The 18,112-nt window shown below is 37.4% G+C and overlaps 1 protein-coding gene across 6 annotated transcripts in view; it reads left to right on the top strand.

Moving 5' to 3' along the window:
• The window catches only part of SYTL5 (synaptotagmin like 5), an 86,027-nt gene that overhangs the window by 45,813 nt on the left and 22,102 nt on the right, over nt 1-18,112 (top strand). For all 6 annotated transcript variants that reach the window (XM_035316026.1, XM_035316022.1, XM_035316025.1 and 3 more), the window contains 6 exons: nt 5,668-5,780; nt 6,096-6,228; nt 7,984-8,109; nt 11,485-11,641; nt 13,250-13,382; nt 15,197-15,303. In XM_035316026.1, coding sequence (XP_035171917.1) covers nt 5,668-5,780; nt 6,096-6,228; nt 7,984-8,109; nt 11,485-11,641; nt 13,250-13,382; nt 15,197-15,303 — 769 coding nt within the window. The remainder of the gene's footprint in view (nt 1-5,667; nt 5,781-6,095; nt 6,229-7,983; nt 8,110-11,484; nt 11,642-13,249; nt 13,383-15,196; nt 15,304-18,112) is intronic.

Raw genomic sequence — 18,112 nt, 5'->3', positions numbered from 1 at the left:
TTGCCTTACAATTTCCAGTTATTGAAGAAGGATATTCCCCTTGAATGTACATAAAGAGAAAATTACTGTTTTGTTTTTATTTTTTTCCCATGAGAGTTATTACCAGAATATTGCAAGATGAATCATTCAAAGGTCGGGAAAGGTTAGAGCTAAGTCTTCTCCCAAATTCTAAGGTCTGCTGTCACTGAGAGAACAAGATAGTCTTTATTAATAAGATGAGATGAGATGTTGTAGTATTTAATGATGCAAATCGAGCCTGTATGCAGTGATGCAGTTGATGAAAGTTTTCTACTCCATTCCCTGCATACAAGAAACAAAGGTGGTCATCCGTAGCTTTCAAACATAGGTGCTAAAAGAGAAACTTGCCATCAAGGTTACTTTATTTTACCCTGCATCTTCTTAAAATGTGATTGGTTGGTGGTATAAATTTATCGTGAAAAATGGTCAGTGAAATCATGGTCTTCAAGCAGTCAGCCTACAAGCCTATTTTGCATCATGATGCTGTCTGTATTTTTCATTATGAATGTGTCTAGATACCTACAAACAATACCTTTATTTTTGAGTTAGTCAGCAAGATAAAACGCCTAGGTGGCCTGAGTTATTACAGCAGAACTAAGAGGTAATGGGAAATTTGTCTTCATCTTTGAAATAATTTTGTTGTTTCAAAGCGTCATGAAAATTCATCAGTATCTTAGTAACATTTATGCACATTAGGAGCCTCAAAATAGACACTTCAAATGTTTTAGAATACAAGTGTTCTACAGGTACTCCCCTTTCCCCCAGTGAAACAAAACAAAAACTTATAGGCAGGTTTACCTTCTTTTAATAGGGTCATAGATTTCTATTTATTAAATAAGCCTCCTGGCTTATTGAAAATACTCTGGAATTAATTTATGTTATAGGAAATATTCTGTTCAATTGAATGCATGCAAAGATGGGTGTGTATGTTTTGGTGTATTTATTTATAGGCTACACTTTATTCAGCCCTTGGTCTTGCCATTTTTTTTCCAAATTTTACTTCCCAAAGAAGTGAAATACTTGGACAATGGGAGAGGGAAAGGAATCTGGAATGAATTTCTTTCCTCTATTGCAAGTATTAGGTTGGATGTTCAGTCAGACTGTTTTACCAATGGTGGTGGTGGTAGTTGTTGTTTTTTTTTTTGTATTTCTCCAGGGAAAAAAAAAAAAAAAAAAAAGATTAAAAGTAAAAATTGGAACTTTACATCTTAAATGGAATTTTTATAATTGAACGTTTAACAATAAAGTGTCTTGCAAAATTGAGAGTACAAAATCACAAGCTGAGTTTTTGGCAGGGACGTAGAATCATAGAATCATTACGGTTGAAAGATAACTTAAAGATCATCTGGTCCAACCTTCATTTTCCACTTCATTTTAAGTGGAAAGCATACAACGATGCATCCATGTTACTATGTTCATGATATGCTGCACTGAGAGCTTTCCAACTACAGCTCAACTGTCAAGACCATTTATTACTGAAAACTAATACCCACATAATCATCCATGCTGTAACCCTACCTGATAGCCAGAGTAAGAGCTATAGCCTGAATAACCCTAACGGATATAAATGCCAAATAGTACTTTCAGCTTAAATAGACATACTCAGTTAATAAAAGCTCTACCATTGGCTTTCATTAGGCAAATCTCTACCTAGTGGATGGTCAGTCAGCACATGCTGCAGGCAATTTTCCTGTAGTACAAGATACTTGTACAAGCCAACATTTTTCTTAATTTGTGCTTCCAGAAAACAGTTGAAGAATTTGCATTAATTAGCTCTTCTCCAGAGTCTAAGCTCTACCCATACTTAAGCTAAATTCCCGACATCATCCAGCTCTTTGGAGTATCATTAGGAACATACTAGCTTACAAGTTAAATAGACTCTGTGGAGAACTTACCTAAATATAGAAGTGTTTGAGTTCCTGCATAAATTTAGCAAAAAAATAATGCTGTTTTCTAGTGACTACCCTAAGAATGCCCCAAACTCATGAGTATTTCATGCCACAGGTTATGTTCTGTTTTGAAACTGAGCAGTGTGTCGATGAAGTTAATCTGTTTACTGGGAGATCATATAGGAAGAAGCATGGAACCATAAGGTAGTCCCTCTCACATATCTATTTTAGTAGCTCAATCAGTAATTAATGTATATAATGACTTCACCTAATATCTAAGGTATTTTGTATTAAATGTAGCTGCTTGTACAGCTACATGATTTTCTTTAAAATTTTCCTGGCTGTTTTTGTTAGATGGCTTTTTTTTTTTCCCTTTTTTTTTTTTTTGTATTTGTATGCTACATGCTAATTGAAAAAGGAAAGAAAACACAGATATGTACCATGATTACAGTCAGCATGGAACTTGAACCCACTTTAAAAACAACAGAAAACAAACCTGCAAACATTGGTTTTATGTAATGTTGTGTATATGCCATTCCCACTGAAACAATTATCTAGATGGAAATGGTTCATTTAAGTTCTGCATCAGAAACAGGAGAAAGATTTGCTCAGTAGGAAAGACAGTAATAATTATAAATGCATAAAAATAACATTAATGTAAGATGGTTAGGTCTCATTCTTCAATTTTTGTTTCAGAATGTCAATGCAGTTATGAAGTTCAAGCCTCAAGTCAGAAACTAGGACATTCATTTAATCTGAATTCATTTCCATTTGTGTAGAGTACAAATTATTTTTATAGGTATTCTGAAATACATGAATGATTAAGATGATATAAACCCTAGTCTTTCTATGAATAGTTGAGCATACATAAAGAATACATATACACATATCCCAACCAATATTAGTGTGCTAGAAAGTCAAAAGTACAACACTTCACCCCCGTATTTCTTTAAAAGTGGTATTTTTGTAGAAGTGATCTGCTGGATATGGACATTTTCACACAAAAAATGGACTGCTAGCAGAAGCTGGGGACCCAAGAGTGAAAGTGATGTTGGTGATGATAAGGACAAAAGGTCTGATGTGAAGGTTGAGGCCTCTAGGCTTGCTCCTGGCAACACTCACAGTGGATGGCTACTGATGTTGTTTTTTCCCCTTCACTGTGGATAACCGAGTTAGCTGAGGGGTGAAGCTCTTAAATAGAGCAAGGCAATTCTCCCTTTATTTGCTGTTTCCTACCACAGCTGTGTTGTCCCTCAGACCCGGTTGTGCTGGTGAGGTTGGAGCAGAAGGGGTGCAGGCCTCCTCAGGGCAGCCCTGCCAAGGAGCTGGCAGTCTGAAGGAGTGCATCACTATTCACTGCTTAATAAGATCAGCCTGATGAAGGAGGTTGGTGATTCAATTTACCATCATTAGCTGAACCAGCACGTAGTCCAGCTCCATCATGGTACTGTCTGTCACAGCCTCTCATACCCACTTGGACCTGCACAGGGGATGGCTCACACCTTCATCTCCTTGAGGGACCTGGTTGTGTTTGCCACAGCAGGCAGTGATGGCCTTGAGCTTCCTTGGCTAAGCAAGAAGAGGGCACCAGCTGCCTAATTAGAGGCTATTTGATGGCAGCGGGCTACAGCCTGCAGAGGGAGATTACTGAGAGTAGATGGCTGATTCATCCTTTGCCAGAAAACATTGGAATCAACTGTTGCTGCCTAAATAGGCTAACTTATCTCTGGTGTGGCTTTTGGAGGCTGCAAGGAATGCAATTGTGGGGTCAGTCATTACTTTTACAGGGGGATGGCAAGAGAAAGAGAAAGTCCTTCTCCACAGTCATTCCTCCTGGGTTGGTGGGACCATTCAGGGCTGGGTGTGGAAATGATTGCAAGTTTCTGTTTGTAAAAGCCTGTGGCTTTGTGTGGGGCAGACTCCCATGCTTCAAAACCCCTGATCATAGGTTGTTCTGAGTATGGAGAAGGATGAAGATGCTTGTCTGGATAAGGGGGTGGGGAATACTCTTTGTCAAGGTGAGCATTGCTAGTGAGATATTAGACATAAATAAGATCTGTATCCAAGGGGAGAATGGCATTTGGGGAGCTTTGTGGTCAAACCTGGCAGTAACTGAGGAAAAATGAATTAACCACTTAGACCATGTAAACTGTCATTTATACTGTCATTTATACTGTAGTAGAAAGTGATGTCATAGTCAAGGGTATGACAGATTTATGGTGTGATATAAAGCAATAAACTTGCTGTAAACCTTGGCATAAAAATAATTGCACAGAGAAGTGCGTGGTGTAAATGAATTGTGAAAATACACATTCTGCAAACATTTTTCATACAGCGTAAGTTTTAATGCAATGAATCCTTTCCAGTGTTTGTATCTTAAAAAAACATATATATTTTAAAAATTCTGAGTGGAAATGTAGAGATCTTATTTAATGCTTAACATAATGACTGTCTGATTGTGATGATGACAAATTATATGGCTTTTTGTCATTACAAGTCTGCAACAACGAGATAAGACAATCTTCTATTATCTCATTTGTGTGCACGTTCTGTATTTTGATTTTTTTTTAGAGGAATGTGAAGGTGCATAATTCATTAATAGGTGAGGAAGAATTGAGGATATAATGGTAGTTTTTTACCAGTGGTAGAATCCTATTCTGTATTTTTTAGTATTTTCCCAAGTCAAACTCTTCATTTGAGCAAGTAATTTAATAGAGGAGATATTGATCAGTGCTCTAAATCCATCAGCAGTAATTTTCATGCCCAGAAGACTAGATGATTTATTTTCTGGTAGAGGTTTGCAACTAATTTTTCTTACTGAGCATAAAGTAATCAGGAATATGCCTGGAGCTAAAGGGTTTTTGTTGCTGTTTGTTTGTTTTTGTGTTTTGTTTTGTTTTTAAGTATTCATTAGTAGTAGCTTTTTGCTATCAGTTGTACACAGTGGGGCAATAGAAGTGGTGATGCATAATGAAACTCATTCAGGGAAAGGCTAGCAATTAGCATCAAAAACATACCTATGGAAATAGCAGTGACAATAGCAGATTTTTTTTTGTGAATATGGGCAGAAGAATTTGAAAATTTTCCGGTTACCTCCAGTAGAATCAGCATTATCCAAAACAGCAGCAAAGACAAAATAGCATTGCTCTGAAGCTCAGACGTGTAGCTAATTCATAACAGTGCTGTCATGTGAAGAAACTGCATATACTGTGGCAGCATATGAAACTTGGAGTACTGCATGTAAAATAGATGAGCTTGCAGCAAACTGTATATAACCAGACTGGGTCAATGAACTGTTGACTTGGGTGGCAGGTTGTGTTTTTTATTTTTTTTTTACCTCTATACATTGTGCTTGTTTCTACAGCTCTTACATTTTTAGAGATGCTGAAAACTGTGAAGTTAAATAGCTCCCTATCCAAAGGACAAGGGAGATAGTATGTATTACCTTTTCTATCTTTTCATCTTTTCTATGGAAATCCGGTAAATGTGGTTGAAACACTTTTTACTAAGTAAATTTCCATGTGATGAAAATTACTTTTAATTCACGAAGCAAAAGGATTTTATTTTTTCTGCTACCTGTCCTCCTATTTCGAGCTTCTCAGTCTTTTTACTCCTTATTTTGAACTGTGCAGATTATGTCCAGAGTTTGTGAGCATAATGGGTGAATGATGAAACACGTGGGTTTAAGCAGCAGTTTTGGTTGGCCAAGTTTGTTAATGTTCACGTCTCCCTGGCTTATTTATTTTTTCTCCCCATATAGACAGCTAAGGATTGTGACAGGAGAATGGTTTTTTGAAGAGAGAGCCAAGCGCTTCAGACAGTCAAATCTTGGAACCGATGTTGTCAGACAGTCTATCCTACGCAAATCCCCAGGTAGGAACCTCAAGAGAGAGATTTGTTGTGTATGTTTAATACATTCAAATATCGTTTCCAGAGTGTCGTACTTGTGTTGTATTCCGCTCTTTGCTATAGAAGGTATAGTAAATACTTTAATCTTAATTTCACATTTTGGTATTACTATGCACTGGTTTGTGAGTGATTAATATATAGGAAAGGTAAGCTATAGATGAATGACGAAGTATCTCAGTGGGGCTAGAGAGCGTCTTTTTGCAGGTTGTTTAATGTGTGCTGCCTTTATTTGTGTAATCCTTGATTTTATTTTATTTTTTCTTTCCCCCTCCACTGAAGATACAGTTTCCAGTAAGGATGAAGAAAGAACATTCACAGATCAACCCCAAGAGAATGAAGAAAAAGGGCCAGATATATCAACCTCCTCCGTAACTGGGCATAAATCAGTCTTTGGCGGACCTAGAAAGATAGGGTAAAGCCTTTTTTTTTTTTTTTCTTTTTAAACTGATAAATCAGATAACAGCTGCATGTGTTGGATAGATTTTCTTTTGAGTCTCTCCAGCATTCCACATCAGTCCCAAATTTTGCAGTTAGAAACAATCTTCATTTAAAATCTGCTTACTATATGTAAACTGCTGTCTCCTAGGAAATGCAGCTGTAATTACCCTTCAACTACAGAGGCAGCAGAAAGAAGGCAATTTTACTCTGGGATTTTTCCTGTTTATACTTTGAAGTAACAGTGGGTCTCTAAAAGCAGTTTTGCTGAGGAAGCAAACACAAGAAACAGTATTTGAAAGGCCTATTTTGACTGATTGACTTAGTTTACAAGTCATGTTTTCCTTTGGCTTCCATATGTGCAAATTTAGTCTAAAAATCAAGCAGTGCTCCTTTATTTTGAATAAGCAGATATGTTGTTGATCATTTTACAGACTGTGATGTGTGTAACCCCAGTTAGGGTATGCCCTTAGAGGACATAACAGGTGCAGTGAATATATGGTTGTGTGGGTGGTGTCTGGACATAACTTGAGGCTATTGGGTGAGTGGAAAGAGAGATCGGATGAATGTTTCTGTCATGGCTGGAGCTATGGATCCTCCCAAACATTAAATAGGTAGATAGCTTTCTACACCTTCTTGATTTTTGATGAGTTCTGTGAATGGAGTTCCTTGTTGTGTAGGAGATCTGCACAAGTAATTTCTCTCTTTAATAGTGGGAAAAAGAGCATCAGAAAAACTCTGGCTTCTCAAGTGAATGTGAAGAAAGAACTGGTTTAGGGAATCTATTGTAGTGGAACCTTGACATTGCTCTAAATCATGCTAATTGGTAGCTATAGTTGGAGTGCATTAAAACTTACATTTATAATCCTCTTTTAATCTAAATCTGTTGTACAGATCTTTTAGTCATATTTAGCTATGAGAAACAAAGTGTTTTTTATTGTCTGCTATTTATTTTAGTGGTTTTCAGCATTTCTTTTTTTAGTTTGCAGCCTGAAATATTTTCCAGTGGTGACATTCCCCATAAAAGTAATCCTACAAGATATAGGCCACTTCTCTTAGAAGTAATTAATTACTTATCTTCCTTCCTTGCTCCTTTTTCTAACTCAAGTTCCATGCTCATATATCTCATGAGTGGATTTGCTTTAGCAAAGCCCATCTGGGGCCAACTCCTGAAATTTAGTGTCATGAGAAACCATACCACACTATTGTTGTTTCTAAGTCTGTGAAACATAGTGTTACTTTGAAACACCTCAGTTCCTTTCTGGCTTTTTAGACCGCATAGTGCAGTGTAAGGGGGTGACATTATATTTGTGGAAAGTAGTGTGTTTGGGGCATTGTTGTATATAATTGTAAAAACTGCAAAGAGATCTTTAAGGGAAAATACACATAGTGTAATTTCCTACAAGAAAATGCACACATTTGATCAAAAATCCTTTGATGTGTATACTGTAAAAATATGAGAATTTTAACAAAAGGTACTTTTGGTTCAAGGCTGGAAGTCACCATGTTTTGATGTCCTGTGTCTTAAAGTAGCTTACTGTAAATATGATATTGCTTTTGTTTGTAGGAATCAGCTTGATATCTAGATTGGGTACTTTATTAACCGTTATTCATAGTTCAGACATGAAATGAACAGAAAGTGCACTTTGTGATATTTCAGCCAGTTTGCAGTTTCTGAGAAAGATCTTGTGACATGTAAAACATATTTCTTTTTATTCCCTATTTTCATCAGGAAGCTAATTAGGGCAGTTACCAAAGGAGAAATTATGTATACAAAAGATGAAAATGGAAGGAACATAGGCTCAGAAGCTGAAAGCCAAAGTCTGTGCAGTGGCAAGTCAACACCTTGTTCTGAGAGGTAAGCAGCAGAAATCTGTTACAGTTTCTGCTGAGGATGATCTAAGGCGGATGTGCTAGTCCCCAGACTTGCTTTGCCTTTGAATGCTCAGCACTAGCACTACCTGCAAAGCAGAGCTTATGTTAAAATATATATATATATATATATATATATTTTTTTTTTTTTTTAAAAAAGACTTCCGTCCATCCCCCTTTTCTTTGCATTTTTTTCTCGCCTTGTATTTGCACGTTGATTGCTGTCAATTTTCAGTTTTATTTTCTGTTGTTTAATTCAACAAGCTGTGCTCATGGTACAGAACTGAGGCCTTTTGTTCCAAAGTTGTGCTTTTGTAATGACATGTTAATTGATTGTAATTCTTATTTTCTTTTTCAAAGGCTCTGTTTGCACTTCTTTTTCCAAAATTTTTGTCACAGTTATTTCAAATAGAATTCCATTATCATTCTTCTGGGCCTAATCTCTGTTACTGCCTCTGTCAACTGCATTATAAAATGCTACATGCTATATTCCTCTCATGTTCCACTTCCAAAATGAAGGCAAAAGATGTCTCACTTTCTTCTTGTACAGTTGGATGATCTATAGAGAATATAGACATATATATGTTGGTGAGGTGCACACACCTAGAAATTTTACAATCTTAGATTTTTGTAGAGGGATGAAAATTCCCACCTTGTATATATGTGGTTAAATAATTAGATATACAAAGATGCTTGCTTTATTTCTTCCATTGTTAATTTATAGAGCCGAGTGGTAATTATTAAAAATAATAACAAACTTTCCCAGGCTAACCTCTTTAACTGTTCTGAGTTCCAAATTAGAGGAATATAACAGTATGTTGTGACACTGCAGCTGTCTTAGATTTTCTTGTATATTTTTGATTTTTGTTATTGCCATCATCTTTTAGCATTGCCAAAACCAGAAGTATTTCACCTACCATCAGGGAGACTGAGAGAATTTGTATTCTTTCCTAGCATTTTGATTTAAGAAAAGCTGTACTGAGCTGGGAACAGGGAGGCCTCGGCCATGAGTTCATTTCTTGGACTGGTTTATTTCTGCTCCAGCAACAACGTTTACTGGTTTTGCAACTGAATGAACTAGGTGGTTGCATCAGGATACTTCTTGGAGGAATAGGATAGGAAGTTCAGACTCATCTACACAAGCACTCTGCCCCGTCCATCATGCTGAGGTCTTGGCTACCACATGGAAATGCGTGGTATAGTCACCTTATAACAGGTTCTTTCTTTGTCTTTTGTTGTCTAATATGTGCATAAAGTAAGTCGAGCATCTCTTTAATAGCAGACTGGAACAAGAACAAAAGACTATAGAGGTCTGTACAGTAGATTTGATGCTCAAGTGCTCAGTCTGACTGATAACTACAAAATCCCTCGTAACTCATTCTGAAAGCTTTTTTATCCCAATCCAGTATGACTTCTGAACACTTCTGTTGATTTACATTAGTTTACAGAGTGAGGAAAAAATCTGTAACAACAGCTTTCATAACAGAAAGTCACAACAATCCATCAAAAGTGGTATGAGGTGCAATAAAACTCATGTTTTCAACATTTTGGCTACTTGTCATGCACTGGCAGGTTTAGAAATTAATTTAGTGTGCAGCTAAATACAGGAGCTTTGGAGAAATACAGATGACAGTCAGTAGCCTTGATTTTCTGTCTTTACGGCACTGAAAATGCATTTTTCTGTGAGCAGATAGGGTTAAAATTCAACCTAATCACATTTTTTAGTGTTTGTTGATCGCTGATTCATCAGATTAAAAAGTAGCAGTGAATGTATGAGAAGTGCACATGTGTAGGAGTGTGTTTATTATGCATAATCTACTATTGTTAATACAATAAATTGAATTGCAATTGCTTAAAAGGTTGCTGTATGTTCACTGAGGGACAAAATATGGTTGTACAACATCAATAGACAGTCCTGGTGTTTGGAGTTTTCCTCTGTATTCCTTTTTTTCAGTAACTCCACTGATGTGAATTCAGCAAATTCAGCATCTGTGTTCGCTGCTTAGTGCAGCGGTGAGAGTTGAGCATATTTTCACAGCTCAGCAATAGTTCTGATAAAAATTTCCATTGTGGTAGAGAAGATTTTGAATGCAATTACCCTAAACATGCTATGACAGGCTAAGCCAAATGAACATGAAATTCAGATGTCGTCTAGCACAATGACGATGCCTGCAGATCTGAAATATTTATTAAGCAAGCTTATTTTTTGCTGAAACTGTGCTTTAAGTTTCAATAGCATTTTCTTTTCCCAGCAAAACTGCAGTACCCCTGTCCTCTGATGCTCTATTTTCCATGTGATAAAGACTGCAGTTCCTGCCTCAGTTGCTATTGACCAGTAATTGTTTGAAGTAGTAAGTAGGAGTTTATGCAGAACTGTTACTGTCTTGCAAGACTCAGAGTTCTCTAAATTAGGAAGAAAAATGAAAATGGCTGAACTGATGTTTGCAGAGAAAGAGAGAAAAGTGGATTAGCCAGGAAGTTCTACTTTTGCTGCAAATCAAATTTCAAATGAAAATAGAACTTCCACTGGAAACATTAGAATACATTTATAAATAATGTTCATTGTTTCAAGAGGCAAAACTTAAAAACAAAAAACCAGCAGCCTATCCTTTCTAACACCAATTGTTCGCATACAGTAATCGATATTTTCTAATAGAAAATGTCCCATGAAAAAAAATCTGCCTGGTGTGGTATTAGACAGCAAATGGATTCTGGTATGCTGATGACAGATTCTGTTTTGTCACTTTTAATGACTAACAGGAAACCTGGCAAAGAGAGTCATACAGCTTCCCAAGCTCGTTGAAATAATCAGCCAGTTTAGGTCAGGAGTCATTATCACAATACAAATAGGACAGTGCTCTTCTAAGCAGGAGTGAGGACAGTTCTTTTTCTGTAGAGGAAGGAGAGTGTACAGCTGAGGAATTTAGACTCTGTAGGGTAAGTGCAGGCAATACCATCAGCTGCAGACACGGCCAGAACTATCATGGTCTGGTAGTTTTCCTTCAAAATAAGGAGCAGCTCAGTGGGAAGTGTCATACAGGAGGCCTAGTACCTACTGTTGGGATGTGAATGTAGCATGAAATGAACACACAGGAATGCAGCTTCTGCAGCCCAGAGGGCAGCCTTGACAAGAGATGCCTGCACAGGCTATTTACGTGTCTGGCAGAAGTGCTGAAAATAGCTGTAGGTATAAAGTAATTAATTCACCCTTGCTTGTGTTTGTCTTTCCAGGTGACCACTTCCTTGCAGTGGATCACAGTTCATCCAGGGCAATGTAATTCTAGTAAACTGTTTTAATCGCTGTTTTATTGCATGGTCTCCTAAAAGCAATAATGCTTTATTACTCTTATCTCCTTCCCAGAGGGAGCACTCTTTCACTGAACAGCAGCGATACAGAAGCTGCTGCAGGCCATCTGAAAGGGGCTGCGGGTCCTGCAAACAGAAGCAGTGTTTCCATACCTTCCCTCCCGAGGTCTCCAGCACTGAGCACACGCAGCATGACTGCAGACTATAGCAGGGTAAGCTCACTGATGTAGGACTGACACCAAATACAGCTATACAGCTGGCGCCAAACAAGATGGTCTGGCTGGTATCTTCCCTGTTAGATCAATTTGTAGCTCAGGAGGGACATTCTCAACAGAGAAGATTTTGTTTCTTCCTTAATTCTGTTGGGTCCAGTGAAGTTATCTACTAGAAGAGAATTTGTCATGCTCTATCAGTGATGTGGTTTGTGGTTTGGCAGACGTTTTTCTTATGTCTAAAAATTGCTGCTAAAGTCCAGCATTATATAATAAATTACAGATTTTCAAGTGGGAAGCACAAGGGATGAGAGTAAGCATTTTTGGCTCTGCAGGGTCTTGAGTAAGTGCTATGACTAAGGATGTGACTTTCCAGCACATAGGGTCCAGCATGCTCCCACTGACTTCCAAAGGAAGAAGATCAGCACTTGTAGAAAAACAGGCCATACCAATTTTAGCTTTCTTTCTGGATTTGGACATTGGACTCTGTGTAGATTTTGGCATAACATCTAATGTGCACTAGATATTTTATCAAATTGAAAGATCGGATTCCTCTTACTGGCTGGTAGGTCTCTAAGGATGTCGATAGCCATGTCTGAGTCAGCAACCTTGGCTGATTCATAATAAGCAGAAGGAAGTGGCTCACCTCAGCCAGAAGCAGAAGCCATCTTCATTCCTGGACAGCCTGCCAGTTTGCCAGGCAGCTGTTCCTGGCTGTGCACTGGGTGGGGCACCCTGAATTTCTTTCAGTCACTGCTCCTAATAAATCAGGATTGTTCTAGAGGGTTGTTCAAGTTGCGGTGACCTAAGTGTACAAGGAAAGTCAAATTCATAGTCAGAGGTAATGCCTTTTATCATTAATGCTTGGACAGAAGTAGATGAGCCTTTTTGCTCATACCCTAATTGAAAGAGTACATCATTTTTTTCCAGCTTCCAAATACTTTTTCTAATATATTATCCTTCCTAAAAACAAATCGGTATATATGAAGGACAGCTTTGGGAGCTGTAAATATGTTAATACTTGTTTTATTTATATTTTTCTTGGCACATGGGATGACTTGATTTCAGATGCATTAGATCTGGTTGAAAAAGACAAATCCATTTAATTTAGATGCAGTTATGTTGTTAGCTATTCCTTTACAGGAAGGCAAAAAGCCATAATGATATCAAGCATATTAGCCTTATTTAAGTAGTTATGCTCACATAATTTAATTAGTTCAAGTCCACTTAGTTTTACTCTGACTGAAATTATTATGCTAGTATAAAGCCAATAGTTTTTATTTTTATTCTTTTTGTTTTCTTTAGTTTCTAGGCTGAGTTAACATTGAAAAGATTTGTTTTACTTTCCTTCTGTCACATCTGATGTGTTGCTCTGATTCTTCTGTTGCAAGCACAGAACGATGCATGAATTGCATCTTTGTACAAATTTTATTCACAATCTGTGCTAAGCAACACAGATTAGATCATAATCTAAATATATTCTGTAATAGACTGGGTTCTAAAGGAGCTTTGGAGTTCTGGGAATTAATAGAAATGATGCTTTTGTAGACTGGTGGTGAATAAATTTGTGTTTTGTGTTGATGGGATGTGCATTTTTTTATTGGGCAGAACAATGGCTTAGAAAATGGCATGGTTATTCCAGAAAGTGAAAGTGTACCTGAAGATTTAGTAAAGAAGCAGCACAGGAGGAAAGCATCTGGAACACCTTCCATTGCAGTTTCTAGAGTATCTTTGTCATCAGGCAAGTACTAAGTGTTCCTTTTTTTCTGCCACCCTTTATCATCTGAGGATATTTCCTATTCTTGTGGCTCTGCAATTTCTGTTTTTAATTCATATTGTACAATAAAATATGTTTCATATACTTCTTGATATTTCTTCTGCAAATTCTTCATTTTTACTGACGAAGATTATGCCACTCTATTATGTTTTGTGTTTGAAAAAAATGAAAAAAACGTTAGCATAAAGTTAGTAATTGAGTAAATCACATACTCTTAGTCTTGTTACAAGATTTAATTTTGTTGCACTTTTTTAAATAATTCCCTGTGTGGTCAACTGTATAAAATACTACCTGTGTGCAATCTGTATAAAATATTGCCATGCTTCTGCAACTACGTTTCACACCCACTTTGCCCAGAAACAGATCACCTTGAGAAACAATGAGCTGTCAGAGAACAAGTCCCTTATAGCCTTCATGTCATTTCATTTTTACTCATGATGCACTGAACCGGTTGATTCGGCTGTGATTTACCTCATTTCATTGGAGGCTGTTAGGGAAACGAGGCTTGCACAGGAAGGTGCTGTCAGAGCCACTTTGCAAAAGTGGCTGGAGATCCTCCTTTTTCTACCTGAAACTGGAGGCTGGAGTGCCCCGCACTCTTGTGTTTTTTACTCAGTCGTCTCCTTCAGGCCTAAAAGGTGGGTTCAGATTTACAGGTTTCTCTGTGAAAGACAGCAGAGCTAGCTTGGTTTCAGCTGAATTTAGCCCAAAGCAGAAACCTAGTGGCGTATCCCACAGAGCTAATCAAAGGAGTTACATTCTTCGCCTTAGATTTTTTCTACTTGAAAGCATCAGGGTTTCTTTGAGAATATTGCATTATGCAACTCCTGACTGAGGCTTTCCTGACTACTACTTTCTTTCCGAAAAGATTGATTCTCCTGTTTCTGCTGCCTTATAAATTAAAGGGCTTCTCAGTAATTAAGAACTGGCCTCATGTTACCAAAGCAGATTGATGCTGAGCAAAATTGCAGGCATCCTGGGAACATGCCTCAAACTCTTCATTGTCTTCTTGCTGGAGGATCATAAAGCTCAGGAGAGTGACCTTCCCTGTCATGTCAGCTATAGCCCAGGTAGAGAACAAACAGTTGAAACTTCACCGATTCCTACTTACAGGACCTAAAAGTATTCTCTATCCTCGCTTCCGTTCTCAATTTCTTGAGCAGTGCTACAAAAGATTTTAATTGGGAAGACTAAGGAAATATTTCTACAAGACATGTAAAATCTCTTATGCCGTTAACTATGGGATGAGAAACTTGTAGGGCTGAAAAAACTTGTGTGGGATTTGAGACTTACTCACTTTGTCCTTTTCTGCACAGGGAACAAACACCAGTGATGGTAGAAGCACTTTCTATGTTCAGCTGTATCTCTAGCTGCTTAATTCTGAAGGAGATGGTGGAGTGAGTTTGGTGGTGGTGGGAGATGTGATCATCACTACAAATGCTTGGACTGCAGGTTTTGCAATATTCCAAGCTAATATGTCTAATGGACAAGGTCAAAAGCTTGATTTATAGTGTTGTCCAGAAGAGACAATTACATCAGATAACAGTGCAGGGTAAAAAGTGTTGGCCAGAAGGCCGAGTAGCATCATAAAATATGTTTTTCCATTTTTCTTCTTGATGTTCAGTTGTCATAGAGTTTGTGACAGATACTTGCAGAAATACAGTTTAGATTTTTTTACTTTAATAAGTGTTGTCTCAAACTTTCTTTTTAAAAGTGTCAAGATGAAACAGGAAGAATGCAAATTATAATGAACATTTTCATTATTTTTATTTTTCTAGACCGTAGCCGATCTGAGATAGATTTGAGTGAATCTTTCTCTGAAGGAAAAGAGGATACCCTGAGCATAAGAAGCAAATCTGTACCTAGTGCCTTAGATGAGGACCTGGTGAGTTTATAAATATGTGAATGTTTATGTAGCAGAAAACCTCTTTGTTCAGACTTAGAAAACCAGCACTATATTACTATAGGTAATAAAAAAATATTAATTTGGGGGATATTTAATGAGTTTTTAAACAGCTTCATTTTTTTAGTATGTTGGCTATAGAATGATTTCAATGAATAACAATATGCTATTAATTTCCTATTTTTCGAGTTTTCAGGTGAATGAAAGCTGGCTGAAAAAGAAATTTCAGGTACTAGGTTATAGATGCTGCAAAGTTCTGTTAATTCATACTTCCTTAAATTTTAATTCTGATGTTGAAAAATAACTTTACAGCCTTTAATCTTCATCAGTTTCTGTTTTTTGCCCTATATATGTGTGTGTATTCCATATGAACTGCCTTTCCTGAACTGATGATCAACTTCCCTCTCATATTATTCATGCATTCAGGCTACACAAGTTGCAGATGTGCATCAATGCCATTAAAAAAAAAATCCCAGCTGGTTAAATATGCATGAGGAGAAAAAGGGAGTAATTCAAATATTTCTTCATCTAATCATAGTTTGTTTTTGAAGTTTCCAAACGTGTGTGTTTCACTTAAAAGGAAAGAGAAAAGAAAAAAAAAATTACCTGCTGCAACAGTAATGATTTGTCTTTTGTCACAGTACTTCCTTAACATATGCTCTTTTCAAGGGGGCATTGGCCATGGGGGATGTCTCCCTTTCTTGTAACATTTGATACTTAGAAGTTGCTGAAAAAAAATATGTTGGGATTCCTGTCCATTTCTTGGTTTGTAACCACTCAGAGAATTTGCCTGCAGCATTGCTTTATTTGGATTAATTATTTAAGAAATAAAAAAAAACATTCTGATGGTATCAAGATTTATGTTGAAGTAAACTTCAAAAAATAAATGTTTGGGGTTGTCATTTTAGTAAAAGGGTGTGTTCTTGATTAAGAAGTTAGAAAAGATGGAAGAAGAAAAGTATAAAATAAGAAAATGAAAGCTTTAAATATCTTACATTGGTTGCCTGCTCTAATTGTACAGAGTGTGATAGTTATCACTTAGGGATTTCTCTGAAGCAGACATCAGAAATGCCAAGTCCAGAGTGGTTTTCTGTTCTTTGATTTTTGTCTTCTTTGTATTCAGTGGTGTTTTTGTTTGTTTGTTTGTTTGTTTCTGAATCTACATGACATTTTAGATTGTATCTCAGCAGCTCTCCAAGTTCTTTGCTAAGAAGTTTTCTTCTTTAGTGTTACCAGTTTTTTTTGGGGGGGGTAACTTGATGCATGGGACTCCTTCAGTGTCTTGCCTTCAAGACAGTTCCAAACACCTTCTGTCATTTACCGTGCGTACTGCGTTTTGAGGTGAAGGTTGTACTACTGCTGGAGTTTAGCTGTTGTGGTGCTCGATATAAGAGACAAAATGAGGATGTCTGATGAAAGTAATGACAGCTCCTTCAGGCTGGGAAAAGTTATGCCTTCCTTTCTCCTGGCTGGCTGGTGGGCGTAGCTCAGGTCCTTTAGCTCCTTACTCCTGGGTGATGGGAGTTGGCAGCAGTGGTGTGGGAGATGCCACATGTCAATAGATTGTCAATAGGTATGTCAAGCAGATTACTGGAATTTTTCAGCTGAAATGGTGGGAAAAGCTTTTTAGCTTCTTTGCTCCCAGTTTTATCAATAAAACCCCTTAAATTTGCAGAGAGATGAGATGGAGGACTGAACGGGTCTTTTCCTTCTCTAAGCGATGCTGCTCTTGGTAGGGAAAAGGGACAATGCCCAGAAACCTGCGTTCTGTGGGAGGTGTTTTTCAAGGAGTACAGGGAACCAGTTAAATGTAGGGTTGTGCTCAAGTGCGAGCACCTTATCTAGAGAGGTGTATGCTGAATTCCTGGCCAAGTAGTGTTCGTTACATGCTCAGCTGCTTTATTAGAAGTAATTGGATAATGTGCATTTTATAACCCCCCGCTGGAGACCTTGAGATTAATGTCCTACCGGCTCTAACTTTAATAAGCTTTTATAAGCTAATAACACTAACCAATTATGTCGCTGCTGTTCTGTAACACCTCCTGAGAGACATAATCATTGTCGTGCAAAATGATTTAAGAGCTTATGTTAAACGTTAACCGTTTGTCTTAATGTTATATATCTGCTCGCAGACAAAAATCGGTGATCAGTTAGCTCTCTTTGTGAAGCGCTGTCAGTATTTGAGTGTCTAAACCTGAAACGCCCCAGCTTGAAGATGCTACCTTACTTTTTGTGTCCTGTACTTAATTACACAGCAATCAAAACGTAGCATTATTTTTAAGTTCACATATATGTATACAGCACTGTAAAGGAAAGAGTTTGGGGTGTATTACCAGAATTACTTCTTCCTGATGTATTGGCAGGAACAAAATCCTTCTTGTTCCTGTACTATTTTCTTATAACACCCAAATTGTGAAGTTAATAAGGAGAGTAGAAGTGAAGGGTGTTTTTTTTTTTTTGTTTTGATTTATTTGTTTACTTTTGAAGGATTTGGCAACCTGTCTCCCCAGAACAGTTTGCTGCATCTCCGTGGACTTTTTCCTTAGAGTATGAAGTATCCATGACTTTTCTTTGTTCTGTGGGGTGCCGTATTCAGAGCAGAAAGGAAAGAGACCAACAGAGGAGGCTCATTGCAAACACATGAAGCTAAGAGGATTTTTTTTGCTTCAGTATGTAAATTTTGGTCCCAACTAAAGTGATGGCTTGTCCTCATTTCCCCTTGTTCAACATTAAATATGCACAGTTGCAACTGGAAAGTAGTAATAGAAAATTTTGCATCACTTTCAGCTGG

Source organism: Oxyura jamaicensis, chromosome 1 (genome assembly GCF_011077185.1).
Source record: "Oxyura jamaicensis isolate SHBP4307 breed ruddy duck chromosome 1, BPBGC_Ojam_1.0, whole genome shotgun sequence".
Lineage (NCBI taxonomy): Eukaryota > Metazoa > Chordata > Aves > Anseriformes > Anatidae > Oxyura > Oxyura jamaicensis.
This window is presented reverse-complemented; position numbering and strand designations above follow the sequence as displayed.